Source organism: Dermacentor andersoni, chromosome 2 (assembly GCF_023375885.2).
Source record: "Dermacentor andersoni chromosome 2, qqDerAnde1_hic_scaffold, whole genome shotgun sequence".
Taxonomy (NCBI): domain Eukaryota; kingdom Metazoa; phylum Arthropoda; class Arachnida; order Ixodida; family Ixodidae; genus Dermacentor; species Dermacentor andersoni.
This window is the reverse complement of record NC_092815.1, coordinates 40250963-40270832: the sequence shown is the minus strand read 5'-3', so window position 1 is coordinate 40270832 and position 19870 is coordinate 40250963. Positions and strand designations below refer to the sequence as shown.

Here is a 19870-nt window from a genome sequence, read left to right as displayed (position 1 = left end):
GACGTGCCCGCTTTTTAGCACTGTATATGCTTCTTTTGGCCTCCTAACTTCACTGAGCCCTATTATATCCCATTTACTGCCCTCTAATTCCTCCAATAGCACTGCTAGACTCGCCTCACTAGATAACGTTCTAGCGTTAAACGTTGCCAGGTTCATATTCCAATGGCGGCCTGTCCGGAGCCAGTGATTCTTAGCACCCTCTGCAGCGTCGCACGTCTGACCGCCGCCGTGGTCAGTAGCTTCGCAGCTGCTGGGGACTGAGGGCCGGGGTTTGATTGTTGTGTTCATATAGGAGGTTGTGGCCAAGTACTGCACCAGGGTGGCCAATCCTGCTCTGGTGAGGGAGTGCGTTACCGGTTCTGGTCACCGGGATCAGGCCACACTCCAGGCCTGTTTGTGCAATTTTATCAACACGCGGATTTTTTTTTTTTTTTTTTTTTTTTTTTTAATCCGGTGGAAAATTGCCGGCACCGGGATTCGAACCACGGACCTCTTGCACGCGAGGCGGGTGTTCTACCTCTACGCCACCGCTGCACGCCATATCTGCCGTCAAGTAAATAATTAAAAACCTAAATAGTAAATCCTTACTGCTTATTCGATTATGCATTTGGACTTCTCACGCCAGTAATGTCTGTCATTGATAATTCCAGCTCAATGACTACAATTAGGCTACCCGCCCCATGCGATTATCTAATTTTCTGTATAGTCTAAAACAACAAAAACAAAAACAACTAAAAAAGAACACCTGTTATATCAAACTACACAAAGCGTCCCTTAGAACACTAATTATCAGCGCGACAATCAGAATCAATTTAGCTACATGTCGAACAACTCTTGGCTAAATGCGCTGTTCGGTATGGCCGGACGCCATGGGCCATACCTCATCCCCCTCACCTTCTCTTGGTGTGGCACCAGGGGTGCTACCTCGTCCCCCTCGCTCTACCCCCTGCGCCGGAGCCCACGAGCGCCGGAGAGGTCATTCACTCTTCCGCTCCTCTCATGGTCGTGGCATCGGGTGTGCTTACCTCATCCCCGTCACTCTACCCCCTGCGCCGGAGCCCACGAGCGCCGGAGAGGTCATTCACTCTTCCGCTCCTCTCATGGTCGTGGCATCGGGTGTGCTTACCTCATCCCCGTCACTCTACCCCCTGCGCCGGAGCCCACGAGCGCCGGAGAGGTCATTCACTCTTCCGCTCCTCTCATGGTCGTGGCATCGGGTGTGCTTACCTCATCCCCGTCACTCTACCCCCTGCGCCGGAGCCCACGAGCGCCGGAGAGGTCATTCACTCTTCCGCTCCTCTCATGATCGTGGCATCGGGTGTGCTTACCTCATCCCCGTCACTCTACCCCCTGCGCCGGAGCCCACGAGCGCCGGAGAGGTCATTCACTCTTCCGCTCCTCTCATGGTCGTGGCATCGGGTGTGCTTACCTCATCCCCGTCACTCTACCCCCTGCGCCGGAGCCCACGAGCGCCGGAGAGGTCATTCACTCTTCCGCTCCTCTCATGGTCGTGGCATCGGGTGTGCTTACCTCATCCCCGTCACTCTACCCCCTGCGCCGGAGCCCACGAGCGCCGGAGAGGTCATTCACTCTTCCGCTCCTCTCATGGTCGTGGCATCGGGTGTGCTTACCTCATCCCCGTCACTCTACCCCCTGCGCCGGAGACCACGAGCGCCGGAGAGGTCATTCACTCTTCCGCTCCTCTCATGGTCGTGGCATCGGGTGTGCTTACCTCATCCCCGTCACTCTACCCCCTGCGCCGGAGCCCACGAGCGCCGGAGAGGTCATTCACTCTTCCGCTCCTCTCATGGTCGTGGCATCGGGTGTGCTTACCTCATCCCCGTCACACTACCCCCTGCGCCGGAGCCCACGAGCGCCGGAGAGGTCATTCACTCTTCCGCTCCTCTCATGGTCGTGGCATCGGGTGTGCTTACCTCATCCCCGTCACTCTACCCCCTGCGCCGGAGCCCACGAGCGCCGGAGAGGTCATTCACTCTTCCGCTCCTCTCATGGTCGTGGCATCGGGTGTGCTTACTTCATCCCCGTCACTCTACCCCCTGCGCCGGAGCCCACGAGCGCCGGAGAGGTCATTCACTCTTCCGCTCCTCTCATGGTCGTGGCATCGGGTGTGCTTACCTCATCCCCGTCACTCTACCCCCTGCGCCAGAGCCCACGAGCGCCGGAGAGGTCATTCACTCTTCCGCTCCTCTCATGGTCGTGGCATCGGGTGTGCTTACCTCGTCCCCGTCACTCTACCCCCTGCGCCTGAGCCCACGAGCGCCGGAGAGGTCATTCACTCTTCCGCTCCTCTCATGGTCGTGGCATCGTGTGTGCTTACCTCGTCCCTCTCACCTTCTCTTGGCCGGAGCCCACGAGTACCAGAGAGGTCACTCACCCGACGCTCTCCCCAGATTCGTCGAAGAGAGACACACTCACCGAATTCATCGAAAAGAGGATCGACTTCTCCTTCCCGTGCCTGGTATTGCAGGAGGAGGGGCCTTCTCTCTGTGCCTGTCACGTGTCATCGACGCAAGCAAGATCCCGCCCACACGATCGTAGAAGAGCCTATTTAAGGGGCTCCGAAATGTACTTGTGATATACACTTCCTACTTGATGCCATGTACTTCAACTTGATACTTCATTCTCTTCTTATTTTCTTTCAACTACCATGGAATAAAACAGTGCAAGTTTCGCACTAGCAAAACGTCGTCTCGCCCTTGCTCGGTCGCCATGGTCTACCGGAGGCCTGCAGCTCGCCGACAACGCCACGCTACCCAATAAGGAATGTCGGTGGAGCTTCGAGAGACAGGTCGCTTGCAGTGGGATCGCCTTCAAATACAACAAACTGGTTGCTAACGGAGGCATCGCCCAGAGGGGCAGAACAGCGCCCAACTAATCCTGGCCCTGGAACTGGCTGTGAGGAGAGTTCTGGAGGATACAGAATATTTCAAGAATGCATATCAAGCTGGTTCATTAGGTATAGGTAATACTGTACAATAAGTACTGGCCGTTCAACTTGTTGCGATGTGAGTTGTTAAAGATAAAAGTTATTTGACGAATGTCCTATGCGTGATGGCAACTCAGCGCACGAGACAGTTTAGCACAGTGCAATACATGGCGCACAATTATTGGCTGCATACACCAGAAGGCATATCAGCAAACGATGCAAAGCTGCTAAAGCTTCGAAAACTCAGCTGGAAGCTATGGAATATTCCATATCTTCTAGCTGTGTGTTGAACCTATACCTTGAACGGGATATCCCGTTCAAGGTATAGTAGTGGGTAGGCCGCCTAATTACGTTCGACTTTAAGTCCAGCAAGCACCGACTTAGGAGTTGCATTTTCATTCGAACTATACTTTCTTCATAATGACAAAGCCTTTAGTGCAATTCAAAAAGACAAGGACGTGACAGTGACGCAGGACAACCGTACCAACTAGCCCAAGAGTGAGCCTTGTTGAACTATACTTGTCCCAGGCCAACGGATGTAGGCGTCCTTCGCTGCAATTTCATTTGTTACAGACTGTCCCACGCCCGTTCTTATGAACCATCCTTGCATAAGAAGGGATTTTCATTCGGGCCAGAGGCAAAACACACATTAAAATAAATAAATAAAAAGAAGACACAGGACTTACAGAGTCTTTGGCTGTTTGTATAAAAGCGTTTTTCTTTAAATGTTTTATCATTGATTGATTGATTGATTGATTGATTGATTGATTGATTGATTGATTGATTGATTGATTGATTGATTGATTGATTGATTGATTTTTTCTTTCAAAGGGGGGAACACAAGGTCTGTGAGGGTCATGAAGGGGTTTTTCAGACGGTACTTGGCTGGAAAGTTGAGTTTATACTGAAAGTTGATTTTCTTGACATAAATAAGGTATACAATTACCCACTTTTAGGACCCAATAAATTTCCACTCGATCACAGGATGGCGCCTTGTCCAAAGTTCGTGGTTTGTATACGAGTGGTCCTCTGTACTGAGGGGTACCTTGTCAAAAGAGAGACCAATAATCAACCCCCCCCCCTCACCCGCCCGCACCTTTTCACCGCTCTGAGTAGGCCCATCAGACTTCCATATTTGGCAATAAAAGCAGTGCGTCACGGTAATCTGTACATTTGCAATGATGGTGTGGCCATTCTCACGATTTAGAACGCGTTACGTTGCTAGAATGAATAGGCAAGGTCTGCGCAGCAGCTCGAAGAAGTAGCACATTTGTGAACAGATTGCGCGTGCCTTAAAGACGAACGGACTTATTCACTGCGGAGCCAGAGCCGTGCGCCCATGGACAGCATCGAATGTGCAATGTAGCCTGTAGCGTGTATGAACCCTTGTGCTTCACCGAAAGTAAGAATTGTGTGGGGACTCAGGCCCTTACATGGCTATCTTATATTTCACCAACCTTCTTATCCATTGATAAGAGGAAGAAAAGGATCGTAAATATACCTCAGGCGGAGCGAACGCCAGGAAGACTTCACAATACTATAAGGTACCTTGTATCTCAAAAGACAACTACAACTATATAAATGCGTCGAGTTTCCCTGAAAGGAACCCGTAATTTCGCCATCACGTAAGTTAGAAAGGTGTAAAGGCGTTACCGCTTGCTTCAATGGCGCAGCTATCAATCGCATACTCCAGGGAAGAAAAGTTCGTCTTTGTCCAGCGCTCGTTTATCAAAGGAGATGACGTCCGCAGCCACGATTGCGCGGGCCGATAACGATGCAGGCGTGACGATCGAACGTACGCCACTGCGTTCGCACGTTGTACTCTGGCGCATTCGACGCCCAGAGAAAACGTCGATAAGAGCAGGGCGCGCTTTCGCCTTTCGCACGCAGCGGTATTTTCTCATCCTCTTCGCGGTATTTCGCAGCCCTCTTGCTCAACACCGCACCGAAGGTCGGGAGCTCACGCTCGTGTATAGCCACGATACAAAGACACGGGCGCGCTCGAAAGGAACGTGTAAGGAGAATCGCAGCTTTTACGAAGCTGCGAGTGTGAGATTACAGCTGTTTGAACAACGCGGAATTTTGACGACTGCTCAGCGGAACGTCTCTTCATCGCTGTACAGGCACGTAGAGATTCCAGTTTCAATCAGGTATGGGTCTCCACCCGCCTCAATGACCATGTCGATGTTTTACCTTACAACGCTCCAGATTCCTTCTTAATGCCAGGCTTTCTTCGCTATGCCTACCCGCCGTGGTGGCTTAGCGGATATATGGTGTTGCGCTGCTATGCAAGAGGTCGAGGGATCAAATGCCGGTCACGGCGGCCGCATTTTGATCGTGGCGAAATGCGAAGACGCCCGTTTCTCGTGCATTGGGAGCACGTTAAAGATGATCAAATGATTGATGAAATGAAATTATGAGTAAAAAAAAAAGCACCTTGGTCGGCGTCTGTTTCCTGTTCTCGACAATTAAGATTCTTCGCGACCAGACGAGAGTTCGCCAGACCCTCGACTTCATCAACCCTTGTATGCTGACCAAATATGCGCGATTCCATTGTGCAAAAACAAAAACGCTTCCTACATAAAGCCTGAACTTATGATGTTGGCTTACAGATATTCCTAAAGCCCATGTCGATCTATCAATGTCATGTCACTTGATGGCTTCTTTGATTTTCTTTTTTTTTTTAGTCATTCGGTATGTGCCACTGGTTGTGTGCTCGTTCTCGGGCAATGGCCCAGAATGGGTATGTCCCACTGTGAGGCAAGAGGTACAGAAGCCTCAAATGTTGCTTGATATTGTGTGAATTGTGTGACAACATAGTTGTGACCTTTGTGGTCGATGAACATAAACATTGTATGTGATTACACGCCACGTACTACGATGAAGGTAGACGAAATTGAACGCATCGCCGTTAGTTCTAAATAATTAAATTAACCAATTTAATAAAGCTTCGCATCACATAGATTCCAACATGTGTGTTGGATCTGCATACTTCTATTTCACTCTGCAAGAAAAGTTGGGTCGATTAACTTTGGTTACATCAAAATTGCGATGGTGAGCCGGCAATGGCACCTCAATATAGCTTAATATTAAATATTAAAGTGAATTAAGGTTGGCACAAGTTAGAGCAAGTTTGATTGAGGTGGATTAAGGTAGAGTTGTGGAGGACACGTGACAACGTATGAATTCACGTATCATGGACGTAACCAATTAGAGAAGTCATAGTGTTTTCGCATTCAAATCCCATAAGAATACTGAAGTGACTGTCAATTTTTAAGTATGTTCCCAATATTTTTTCCTGTGAAAACGGCTATTTGTCCAGAGCGCGCAATTTATCCTTTAGTCTTGCTTTTTCTCTTTTTTTTCGATGCGTAGCATGAATACTGCAGCGTAACTGAAGACGCTAAATATATTCTGATAAGCAAGGGCATCGAAATTTCGGCTACGCCTATTTGATGTAAAACAACGCTTTCTGCGCGCAGTGCCTGCAGTGTAGACTTGGACCGTCGCAGGAATACTGAATGGTATTTTTCAATTAATATTAAATGGGACAAAGTTTCGGCGACAGTTTTCAAACAATTTCCTTACATTCGGCCTGAACTTTGACGAAAACTGTGAAGTTCATCGCTCTGCGAGATTGGTATTTTCCTCATATTCGTTATGCGTCACGTGTACTAAATTGTCGGCGACCATACTGCCTGAAATGCCACAGGGACTAAAAATCCACTGAAATAAAACCTTACCATGAAAGTCTATCGCCTTTGCAGATGTCTTTGTACTTCATATACTATAGCGCGATCACCTTTAATCACTCTTCTCAAGTTGTAATGCTCTAAGACGTATGAGAGCCGCTGAGGATGATCCATTTCAATTGGTGTGGTTGTGAGCGTATGAAGGTCAAGGTAGGAGACATTGTGGCATAGAGTCCTCCTGTAGCAGGTTTGAAGTTTGATAATTCGAGCGTTCCCTGTTTCCTGCTTCTTATATACCGATGCTATCAGCAACTGCCAACACGGTCGTACGGACTGGCTGTCATAATAACATGCACTCCACTCGCGCGTCTAGCTCTGAGACCGCGGCGTGACATTATTGCGGGTGACATTTCCTTAACACCTTTTAATGACCGAAAGCGGACAAAAGTGCAGCATACGTTTATGCCACGAATCATCGCTGACAGTACAGGCGGCCTGCAATACATGAATAATGCAGCGCGCCATGGAAGTTCGAGGGCCTCTTGAAATGTGCAATGCATTAACTCTGAACGCGGTGCGAATGCTTCTACACTGTTATATTTATTATCGTTGGCGTTTAATGCCAGTAGCGGCGTATGTTAAGAGTCGGATGCTCAGTGTGGCGTCGAACGCGCGCCCTTTTCTCAAGGTTTGGGCTTTAGCAGCACAGGCTTCAGACGGCTCAAAGCATACTACACAACCGCTGAATTCGTCTTGTAGAAATGATTACTTTCTCGACAATCAGAAACCGACAAGGTTCTTATCTACGGACTGGCATTATTCAAAGAAAAAGCGTCATTGCGCTTCAACCACACCCGCCTAGGATTTCACAGCAGTGAGTATGCGTGATTCCTTTCATCGATACAAATATGAAAACTTTTGCAAAAGTTAATCCTACTTAGAAATGGGTCTATGTGTTTTTGTCACATTGATCGCACGTGTAAGAAACAAAACGCGTTTTTTTTTTTTCAGACAACTGCGATTTCAGGTTAACTCGCTGTAATGGCTGTATGTGTTGTTTTCGCTGTGTCTAATGACATTTATTATGGGCTTGCGGCACTGAATATAATTGAAACCAAGAATTTATGGCCGTCATCATTTTAGCATAACTAACTAACTTGCTGTAATGGCTGTATGTGTTGTTTTCGCTGTGTCTAATGACATTTATTATGGGCTTGCGGCACTGAATATAATTGAAACCAAGAATTTATGGCCGTCATCATTTTAGCATAACTAACTAACTTGCTGTAATGGCTGTATGTGTTGTTTTCGCTGTGTCTAATGACAGTTATTATGGGCGTGCGGCACTGAATATAATTGAAACCAAGAATTTATGGCCGTCATCATTTTAGCATAACTAACTAACTTGCTGTAATGGCTGTATGTGTTGTTTTCGCTGTGTCTAATGACAGTTATTATGGGCTTGCGGCACTGAATATAATTGAAACCAAGAATTTATGGCCGTCATCATTTTAGCATAACTAACTAACTTGCTGTAATGGCTGTATGTGTTGTTTTCGCTGTGTCTAATGACATTTATTATGGGCTTGCGGCACTGAATATAATTGAAACCAAGAATTTATGGCCGTCATCATTTTAGCATAACTAACTAACTTGCTGTAATGGCTGTATGTGTTGTTTTCGCTGTGTCTAATGACAGTTATTATGGGCGTGCGGCACTGAATATAATTGAAACCAAGAATTTATGGCCGTCATCATTTTAGCATAACTAACTAACTTGCTGTAATGGCTGTATGTGTTGTTTTCGCTGTGTCTAATGACAGTTATTATGGGCTTGCGGCACTGAATATAATTGAAACCAAGAATTTATGGCCGTCATCATTTTAGCATAACTAACTAACTTGCTGTAATGGCTGTATGTGTTGTTTTCGCTGTGTCTAATGACATTTATTATGGGCTTGCGGCACTGAATATAATTGAAACCAAGAATTTATGGCCGTCATCATTTTAGCATAACTAACTAACTTGCTGTAATGGCTGTATGTGTTGTTTTCGCTGTGTCTAATGACAGTTATTATGGGCGTGCGGCACTGAATATAATTGAAACCAAGAATTTATGGCCGTCATCATTTTAGCATAACTAACTAACTTGCTGTAATGGCTGTATGTGTTGTTTTCGCTGTGTCTAATGACAGTTATTATGGGCGTGCGGCACTGAATATAATTGAAACCAAGAATTTATGGCCGTCATCATTTTAGCATAACTAACTAACTTGCTGTAATGGCTGTATGTGTTGTTTTCGCTGTGTCTAATGACAGTTATTATGGGCGTGCGGCACTGAATATAATTGAAACCAAGAATTTATGGCCGTCATCATTTTAGCATAACTAACTAACTTGCTGTAATGGCTGTATGTGTTGTTTTCGCTGTGTCTAATGACAGTTATTATGGGCTTGCGGCACTGAATATAATTGAAACCAAGAATTTATGGCCGTCATCATTTTAGCATAACTAACTAACTTGCTGTAATGGCTGTATGTGTTGTTTTCGCTGTGTCTAATGACATTTATTATGGGCTTGCGGCACTGAATATAATTGAAACCAAGAATTTATGGCCGTCATCATTTTAGCATAACTAACTAACTTGCTGTAATGGCTGTATGTGTTGTTTTCGCTGTGTCTAATGACATTTATTATGGGCTTGCGGCACTGAATATAATTGAAACCAAGAATTTATGGCCGTCATCATTTTAGCATAACTAACTAACTTGCTGTAATGGCTGTATGTGTTGTTTTCGCTGTGTCTAATGACAGTTATTATGGGCGTGCGGCACTGAATATAATTGAAACCAAGAATTTATGGCCGTCATCATTTTAGCATAACTAACTAACTTGCTGTAATGGCTGTATGTGTTGTTTTCGCTGTGTCTAATGACAGTTATTATGGGCGTGCGGAACTGAATATAATTGAAACCAAGAATTTATGGCCGTCATCATTTTAGCATAACTAACTAACTTGCTGTAATGGCTGTATGTGTTGTTTTCGCTGTGTCTAATGACAGTTATTATGGGCTTGCGGCACTGAATATAATTGAAACCAAGAATTTATGGCCGTCATCATTTTAGCATAACTAACTAACTTGCTGTAATGGCTGTATGTGTTGTTTTCGCTGTGTCTAATGACATTTATTATGGGCTTGCGGCACTGAATATAATTGAAACCAAGAATTTATGGCCGTCATCATTTTAGCATAACTAACTAACTTGCTGTAATGGCTGTATGTGTTGTTTTCGCTGTGTCTAATGACAGTTATTATGGGCGTGCGGCACTGATTATAATTGAAACCAAGAATTTATGGCCGTCATCATTTTAGCATAACTAACTAACTTGCTGTAATGGCTGTATGTGTTGTTTTCGCTGTGTCTAATGACATTTATTATGGGCTTGCGGCACTGAATATAATTGAAACCAAGAATTTATGGCCGTCATCATTTTAGCATAACTAACTAACTTGCTGTAATGGCTGTATGTGTTGTTTTCGCTGTGTCTAATGACAGTTATTATGGGCGTGCGGCACTGAATATAATTGAAACCAAGAATTTATGGCCGTCATCATTTTAGCATAACTAACTAACTTGCTGTAATGGCTGTATGTGTTGTTTTCGCTGTGTCTAATGACAGTTATTATGGGCGTGCGGCACTGAATATAATTGAAACCAAGAATTTATGGCCGTCATCATTTTAGCATAACTAACTAACTTGCTGTAATGGCTGTATGTGTTGTTTTCGCTGTGTCTAATGACAGTTATTATGGGCGTGCGGCACTGAATATAATTGAAACCAAGAATTTATGGCCGTCATCATTTTAGCATAACTAACTAACTTGCTGTAATGGCTGTATGTGTTGTTTTCGCTGTGTCTAATGACAGTTATTATGGGCTTGCGGCACTGAATATAATTGAAACCAAGAATTTATGGCCGTCATCATTTTAGCATAACTAACTAACTTGCTGTAATGGCTGTATGTGTTGTTTTCGCTGTGTCTAATGACAGTTATTATGGGCGTGCGGCACTGAATATAATGGCAACCAAGAATTTAGGGCCGTCATCATTTTAGCATAGCTAACCTTGTTCAAGTTTGAGGGGTCACAGCGCAACGGTAACAACAGGAACAACAAGAGAAGACACGGACGATGTCAGTGTCAAGCCCGGGCGCTCCTCTACATGAGCGGGCCCGGCCCGGGCCCGCTGACGGTATACATGTTTACATGCGACAAAACGGTCATAGCGTTTCCGTGCTTGCTTGGTAGATAGACGCGTCGAAAATTCTGCCCGTTGGCGACGAAGAGCACAGTGGGGTGCGCCTTCCCTTTCGGGATGCGTACCCCGAAAAAATTTCCGGCATATTCCGCGAGTGACGCAAACGTGCTTCCGAACGATGCTGCTCCTCGCAACGCCCGTAGTTAAAAGCTTATTGCGTTAAGAATAAACCACAAACTCATTCTTGCAAGTTCACAAAAAAAATCATAGAAACGGAATGTAAACGTCACAGAAATAGCTGGAAATTCGTGGCGCCGCAAGGATGGGCAATGTCACTGTGGTTTCGGTGCAAAATAAAAGTGACATTTGGCCTTCACTTTCTCCGCTACAAATCGATAATGTCACGTCAAAAAAATATGTGACCTGGATTTCACAAGAATAATTTACAAGTCTAAGTTGGTTTGCAAAGTTCTTTAGTCTGGCTTTAAAGCGTGCGTATCTGATCATCGTGAGGTACCGATTATAATACCGAAGCGGTTATGATCAAACCCGAGACAATTGTGCTCATATGCAAGTCATGTATATGATAAGGTGTCTAGTTCATATATGTTCCACGCGCCGTCTAAAGTAGCCAGTGACCCGGGGCCCCGAAGTTGCAAAGTTTTTCACTCGTAAGTGCTGTTTACAAACGGTTGCGGCAGCCTTCGCTAATCATCGAAATTTATTCACGCGTGACGATTTGCAGACTTAGCGTGTGGGCAAAACGCTGCAGTATACCTAACTACGCTCTAATAAAAATTTTATTTGTACGTTTAGCGCCATGGTATCGCACAGTATGTTGTGATGGAAGCCGTAATTGAGGGCTCTGGATTATTGTGACCACCTGGGTTTCTCAGATGTCATGCGGTGTTCAGGTCCCACAGGAGTACCGACCACCGCAGGTTCGAGCTTAGCGAGCCACAGGGCCGCTGCGCGCGAGCTCAGGCCACAAGGGGCTACCGAGCGACGCACGCAAGAACACAGTATTGCCCTTAGCAGAAACCGTTTATTGCATCCGGCGGCACCCGACACGACCTAAGGGCGGAAAATACAGTCAGGGACGCCTGTAGCACGTCACTACGAGAGCAGATGCTAAAGCTGGGACACGCCGCTAGGAAAAGTCCCGGCGGCTATACTACTTGCTCTCGTGATAATCGATGGGCCAACTCGCGAGAACTCCTTCGGCTTGGGCCTCCGATGAGTTCGGCTCGGCGTGGTACGACCTCGCGCGAGCACTAGACAGCCGTTCTTCGGCTTAGCGTCCGGACAGGATCAACACGAGGTACGCGCTCCCCGCACGGGCAAAGGCACCGTGCGTGAGCTCAGTCCTAGTCACAAAGGTGTCGGTGGACGAGAGGAAGCATGTACGTACCCGGCGCAGTTTCAAGGAGAAAGAGACACGCTACCGTCTCGACAGTAGCCACCAGGGGCCACCTCATGACGACATAGCTCCGCCCTCACCGGGAACAATCGCGAGTGGAGCGCCACCGCTGACAACTGGTTCGGAGTGAGGAGGCCGTGTGGCTTAAGGATTTCAGAACATAGGGGAAATGTGCCCGCGCAATGGCGCGTCGAATTCCCCAAATCCCCACATCGTGCACCAAATGAACGGCGCATGAGAGTTCTTGCATTCTTCCCCCATCGGAATGCGTCCGCTGGGGCAGGGATCGAACCCGAGACTTCGTGCTCGGCAGCACAACGCCATATAGCCACTCATCCACCGCGGCGGGTGAGTGTGACTAGGCCCTCTCTCTCATGAACCTATGCATTGCATTTGAAGCGTATGACATCAGCACTTAGCATATCAAAAGTACCTGAACCAAAAGCACCATCTAACATATGTCAACGTAAGTTCACCATATGTCAATATGTGAAATAATTACACACACACATACACACACACGCGAGCGCGCGCGCGCACACACATCACATTGTATATTTATTTCAATGAACCTGGAATGTCCCTTTGTAAAAAAGCAACGCATTTAACAAATCATTCCTCCCTGATGTCATCGAAGCACGGGACATTCTACCAGAACTAATTGTTGAGCGTGACGCTAGAAAATTTAGGGAACTACTAACTAGGTGTACCTACGTAAGTGGATGGGTCAAATATCCTTTGTTTAAATTTACATTTCTATGCTTCCGCTGTTATTGATTCCACTATAACCATGAAAAACGACTGTCAAAACGCTGTTGTTGCGGGCATTTCGTTTTATTGCGATAGCAATTATACGGACACTCCAGGCGTGTTCACGCCGTGCTCGCCGCTTCCGTAGTGTTGCCAAGCATCGCGACGCCACTTGAAAGTATATAACGATAAACCTTCCTATTGCTTTCAATATTCTTCGCCATATGGCGAGACTGTCATTTTCTAATGCGATTAGCATTCCTATAAGGTACTTCACGCACTTTTCGGTATCTATCTGTGTCTTTCACCTCTTTCACTGCAACAGGGGTCGTTGGGGAGTCCATGGTATATAATAGGTAGCGCATCGGGTTGCTGTGCTGAGGAAACTCTGTTCGAAACCAACCGTCGGTACAACTTGGGTCACTGTGTATGTGACATTGGGTATGTGGAATTCTTCAATAGACCTCTTCGATGCCAACTTGAATCACTCGGTATGTGCCACTCTTCAATGACAAACAAAAATAATTTAATTGCTGGGTGCAATCGAACCCGCGATATAAATATTCAGAGAATCCGGTCTGAATATATATTCTCGTGCGCGCCACCCAAGGACTTCGCGGCGACGCCGCTAGATGGAGCAGCGTGTCCAGACGAAACCGCAAGAGCGGAGCCTGGTTGCAGCGCACGCCTCATGCCGTCCTATGGCGACCGCAGTTCCGCGGTGGCAATACGGTGTGTCGCTACATTGCTTCAATGCCATTCTCAGTAACGTCGACAGTCATCCTGAGATAGCTCCTGCGGAATTTTTTTGTGGCTCTACATTTCTAATTACACTTACACAAGAAAAAGATGAGATTTTTGCTCAAAAATAAGTATTCCCTTTAGTTTTCTGTTTACTAGCTCCCCCTTTATGTAACACCGAAGTCGGAACCCCATGTGTGAAATAAATGATGATGTCCAACATCACTTTTGGCGGTCATGTTCTCTTGTGAACAACTGGAGCGTAAGAACATTGTGTGCGTGTGTGTGTGTGTGCGTGTGCGTGTGTGTGTGTGTGTGTGTGTATGTGCGCGCGTGCGTGCGTGCGTGTGCGTGTGTGTGTGCGTGTGTGTGTGTGTGTGTGTGTGTGTGTGTGTGTGTGTGTGTGTGTGTGTGTGTGTGTGTGTGTGTGTGTGTGTGTGTGTGTGTGTGTGTGTGTGTGTGTGTGTTTTCATTACTGATTTCGTATAACAGTTGGCCGGGCACGGAGACCGGAGATGACTCCAGGCCAGCAACAGGGCATCGAGTACGCCGTGTTCGGTGTGTTCGTGGCCGCCAGCCTCGGCACGGGCGTCTACTTTGCGCTGAGAAAGTTCCGCAGCGGCGATTCCGCTCACACACCGGGCGTCCGCAGCAGGAGCCTGGCGGACGAAGAGTTCCTCGGAGGCCGCAGCATAGCGATGCTGCCGCTGGCGCTGTCCGTGCTCGCCTCTTTGGTGACCGCCACGGGACTGGTGGGTCTCACGTCGCACTTCTACGCCTACGGAATGCACATGATGTGGGGCTCGATACCAGTGCTCGTTCTGCTTCCGTTCATCGTGCACGTGGTCATCCCCTTGGTGCGGCGACTCGGAGTCACCTCCGTCTATCAGGTAAAGGACGCACTGGGCGCAAATCTTGTAATCTCCAACATCAAAGTGCACCCAGGAAACAAGTCGTGCACTTCAGAGTACTCAGCATAAAATAAAGAGAAATCAAGCAGACAGATCACAGCGCCGACGCTCTATTGGCTATCAAAGCATGAATGCCAGCCAACGTGGCAGGCGCTGACAAGCTATCGGAAACTTGATCCTTATGGTTGGGCCTTTAAGCGAATAATTGCATGATCGTAGCTTTATGGTTACTCGACCGGCCTTCGCTGTACCTGAGGTGTCATTTTAGTATGTAATTCTGATGCCACTACGGAGACTTCATTTTTCCTCGAAATTTTGGTTCCCTTGTACTTTGAGCGACTGCAACAAAAGGAGTCAAGCTAAAACAGATTATTACGTGAGAATCGTGTTTGATAAGATCGCCCGTGATGCAAGCGACGCGCCTGTCAAGATACAACAATCTAAGTGTGCTATCGCATACTCAGACTGTTATCAGTGCTAAGTTACGGTCTGGTGCGTCGCTCCCCATAGCTTTACGGGAGCAGGGACGTAAAACGAAGTCCGCCATTGAAATAATATTTAGCCTGTCCTCCGTATATGTATGCAGTTCACACACAATTACGAATGTACATACGTGCACGTGTATACAATCACGAATGTGTGCTGTCTGTTTTCTTTGATGGGATGACTAGCAACAAAAACGTTGTGATTGAAGAGAGCACCACAAGATGTCACTACCTACGCTGTTGCTTCCGTTCACACCACCGGCGTTCCGATATTCTGTAAACTATGCAATTACGGGCAAGCTAAGTAAGTCTTGCAATCAGCGTCACCTGGCGCCACCAGCGCTGTTGTTCCCGTTTACGTTTCCAGTTTTCCGATATTCTGTGATTGGTAATGCGTATAACTAAAACTTTTGATAAGCAGGCTACAATCTTCATAGTATCCTGTTTCCGACTCACCTCTGCTCTCTTTTCCAGTACATCCGGCTGCGGTTCGGCAACGAAGTCGGAATTGCGGCCTGCGTCGTCTACTTCTTCCTCACTGTACGTGTCATGCTGATTTCCTACGTAGATGAATTACTTTAAGGCACATATGGTAGTGAAAACATAACATTGCACACGTACCGGAGTGCTTGTGCTCCGTATTGTAATGTACAGACGTGCCATTAGGCATTATGGGAGCTTCAAGCTATGGGTTAAGGCGTGAGTTTTATTGTTTCTCATACACAACAGGGCCTCCACTTTTCTGGGGCCCTATAACGCAAAACTATTCCAATCTGTTTTTATTCCAATCTCCTGACGTCGAATTTAGGTAGCCACCGACGCAAGCACCGGACGGTAACCCGCAGTGTTGTTTGAAAAGCCCAGTCAAACGCACTTCTTGTTTGTAGAATGTCACTTTCTTTTGCTTTCAAAGCGAATAGCATTGCTTACATTGAACAGTTCTAAAGCGAAGCTGTTGAGGGCTACTTTCCCCAGAATAGTGTCCGCGTGTTAACACAAAGCTATCATCATCATGCTTGGCTCCAGCATCGTCTTCTTCCACAGCTATCTTGTTGACGCCCCTCGGCGCCATAGAGCCGAGGGGCGTCATAGCGCTATAACGCTATATAGCGCTATATATAGCGCCGAGGAGCGCGTACACCGCGCGAACGCGCTCGTGCCAGTGCTCCCGCGTTCGTCGTCGTCATTAATTAATTAATTAATTAATGCAGGGCCGACCCGCGACGGAGGTGAAGCAGGCGTGAAGTACTTTCTATACGTGAGCCGATCCCGAAGATAGTGCGATACCGGGCCGACCCGCGGCGGAGGTGAAGCAGTGTAAGGATTGGGAGGTCAATCCCACAGTTCGTAACCACTTGTCACGATTGGAGTCGGGCATGAATTAGATGGTAGCTGGCCCATGCCGTCGTCCAACTTATCCACGCTGCGGACGTTGTTGAAGGGAAGGACTGCTTCTCATCGAGAACGAGGAATATGGGTTTATTTACACTATCTACATAAGGATGTTGCAGTTCATCAGTCTAACATGACTGCGAGAGAAAGTATACTGAGCTGCCGCACAACAGCGGTTTATAAACACTCGGTCCTCCCTCGATCCCAAGGTGAGGGAAACGTTCGACCAGGCACCGTAGACGAGCCGCCTCTCTGCGGGAGGGACACACACACACTTCCGCACAGGTTCACAGTCCCCACCGACATCAGACGGTCTTCGCAGAACTCGGGGCTTACGTCAGGAAAGGCGCATCTTATTCCCCGAGCTGACCCCCGCAGCGCGGCCACCGGTTGTCCATTGTCTTGCGTCTTGAAAGGCGCGTGGAAAGGGGCCTCCAAAGACGTTCCCTCGGGACCTCCCTTGCTCACAGCAGACCAAGTCGGCGGTGGCGTGTTTAGTCACAAAGCCTGGTTCGTCGAACTTATCTCGGCTCCTGCGACGGAGAGTCGAGGTCGCGGCGTATTGTTGACGCCGTGACGCCGGCGTATTGTTGACTTAGTGACGCCGTGTGGCTAGAGGGTTGCGGTGGCGTTCAAGGAAAAGTTGACGCCGATGTCGCAACTGGCTGGCAAAACTTGCACCTCAGCGGGCCGTTCTTAACAGCAGGCGTTAAGCACTCCCCATATGTGCGCCGATACCGAAGATAGTCCAATGCCCGGCTCACCCGCGGCGGAGGTGCAGTTCGCCATTATGGGGCCCACATACACAGCTTCGCTGGTCATATCCTTCTGAACAGATTGGAAGGACAGAGAGATTTTTCTGATCTTAATGGCTGAGAAGAGGCGATGAGCACGCTTAAGTGGAGAGAGTTTCGATAGGGCCGAGCCAGCACAGTGAAAGTAGAAAATCGGTTGAGGAGGCTGATTCCAGCGTCTGTGATTGGTCCGCTTCCCCTTACCTAGCTTGCGCTGGCTGGTCGAAAATCCCGGCGGCGTGCAAGGGAATGTTAGAAATGCCACTAAAACAGATCTTCAGCAAAGTAGAGTTAAAATGCCACGCAAAATGTGCATCAGAAAAAAAAATCAGTTTTGTTCGGCATATTGCGTCTTTAACGCATGCACGTCACTTTGACGCCATGAGTTTTCGCGGTTTTGTGACGTCGTGTGACAGACAGGCAAAGTGGGCACAGCCCGAAAAAGTTTTTCAAATAGCAATTGGTCAAAGGACGCCTTTTTCACTAATAGCGAAAAAGGTGTCGAATGAGAAATTATTATTTTTCTTTCGTTTGGTCTAATCCTTTATAATCAGTGTGTCAATGGGGCGTTTTCACGGTTTTCGTGACGTCGCGTGACCGACACTCGCAGTGGGTGGTGTGTCAAATTTTTTTTTACCAATCGCGGAGGGCTGGTTGCAGCATTGGAATAGAAATGTTTGGAATAGCTTTACGTATATAGCGCCACTGGTCTGAGCTTCAAAGCATCGAAATGTATTCTTTTTGACGCGCCGACTATGAATATATGGTTTTTGAGCTCAAGATCCAGATAACCGCACCAGTTTTGCTGTCAGCAGCAGGTTCGGGAAGTCGCTCAGAAATTAAGTAGCGCATATAAAAAATGGACATCGTGGGCCGATTTCGCAAAGCCTTACGTTTGTAAACCCGCTCACCTTGAACTTTGCCAATACATCATCCAGTTCGTGATCCTTACTTTCAGCAAACAGAAAACGCGTGCCTCGTTTACTTCACCGAGGGGACCGGGGGAAGGCATCTCCCCCACCCCCCCCTCCCCTCACTTCTGTATAACGCATGACAGTGCCGGAAATTTTTAAGCGGTTCTATCCGCATTAAAAACTTCACCGCATAACGTCGGCCGATCCCGAAGGCAGTGCAGTCTGAGAAGTGTGGGTCGATCCTGAAGCCAACGCTGTCTAACACGGCGCCTCAAAGAGCGTGCTGTCGCTGGAGAAGAATGCGTGAAACTGGAACGTGACGCACACGCCAGACGTTTCAAAAAGCGACTTTGGCACGAGATAAGCATAAGCATGGGTTGCGGGTGCGCGAGCACGTGACAACGCGCACGAAGTCACAAATTTGCAAGGCAGTGCAGACTAAAAAAGGCACCGGCATTAAGGAGCCGGCTGCCCTAATTCGACGACAACGACGATGATGATGATGATGACGATGATGATGATTGTCACTGCGGGTCACGCTGTTAAGGCTAGAGAAAAGAAGAAATAATGTCCGAGGTCTTGTCACTCGCAAACACACGTACACGCACAATACACCCCCCCCCCCAAAAAAAAAAAAAAAATGAAGCAGCACTGCAAACGAGAAACCAAGTGCGTAAAGTTTCCGAAAACTAAGGAGAGTGCGGTAAGCCTCGTCGCGTCGAGGCGCACGACCACAGGGTGGCACTGACATTCAGCTATTGTGGTACACCGCAGGCCAAGTAGGCTGTAGTCCCTTACAGTAGCGGCGCTCGCACCGCAAGGAATGCAGAACGCTCGAACACGAGGTGCTCAAACGTCTCGCAAGATTCCCAACATGCACGCGGCGGATGTCCACACGTCCGTTGTCGGCGTAAACATTGACACCCCAGGACACAACCAGCTCTTAGCTTGAGTAGTACAGTGCTCTAACACGACTCGAATGCTAACACGAGGCAGCACCCGCTCCGTTTGCGACACGCTGGTGAACGAGCTTCTTGAGGAAGTGCCGACAAATCAGCAGGCGAGCGTTACGAATTAGAAGCCAGCCGCCGAGCCTTTTCATTTTCGGCGATCCCTCCGTGCGAAGGTATCCACTGGCCAACGAAGGATCCACAATATGTAATTTTATAGGTAGAGTCGGCATATTGCTACACACAACTGGGTCATCAGCGTCGCTTCTCTGTAGTATGCTAAGGACAGCGCGATAATGATGGCAATCTCCGATGCCGCTAATACCTCTCGCGCGTATTTCAGCGCAACGTCAATGGCTGCTGGCTACACAGTTGTTGATGGGACTGGATGCGGTATGTGAAATGTACATCGTACATCGTCGCCCTTCGACCCTTCGCCGTACAACGATGCACTTCGACGTACATCGACGAAGGGCATCAGTTAATATTTCAAGATAATCGGGAAGTCGTTCGAACAAGAACACACACGTATAGAACACAAAAAAAATGAGGAGAAACGAACAAAAAAAAACATTCCACACGTTAACACAAAACTTACAAGCGCACAAAATA

At 47.6% G+C, this 19870-nt stretch overlaps 1 protein-coding gene across 1 annotated transcript in view; it reads left to right on the top strand.

Annotated features, from left to right (window-relative positions):
• The first annotated feature begins 4925 nt into the window (after positions 1–4925).
• Positions 4926–19870, top strand: part of LOC126542403 (sodium-coupled monocarboxylate transporter 2-like) — a 76996-nt gene continuing 62051 nt past the window's right edge. Inside the window, exons 1-3 of the mRNA XM_050189461.3 lie at positions 4926–5097; positions 14305–14702; positions 15683–15748. Of these exons, the coding sequence (XP_050045418.2) occupies positions 14328–14702; positions 15683–15748 (441 nt within the window). The 5' untranslated portion in view covers positions 4926–5097; positions 14305–14327. The remainder of the gene's footprint in view (positions 5098–14304; positions 14703–15682; positions 15749–19870) is intronic.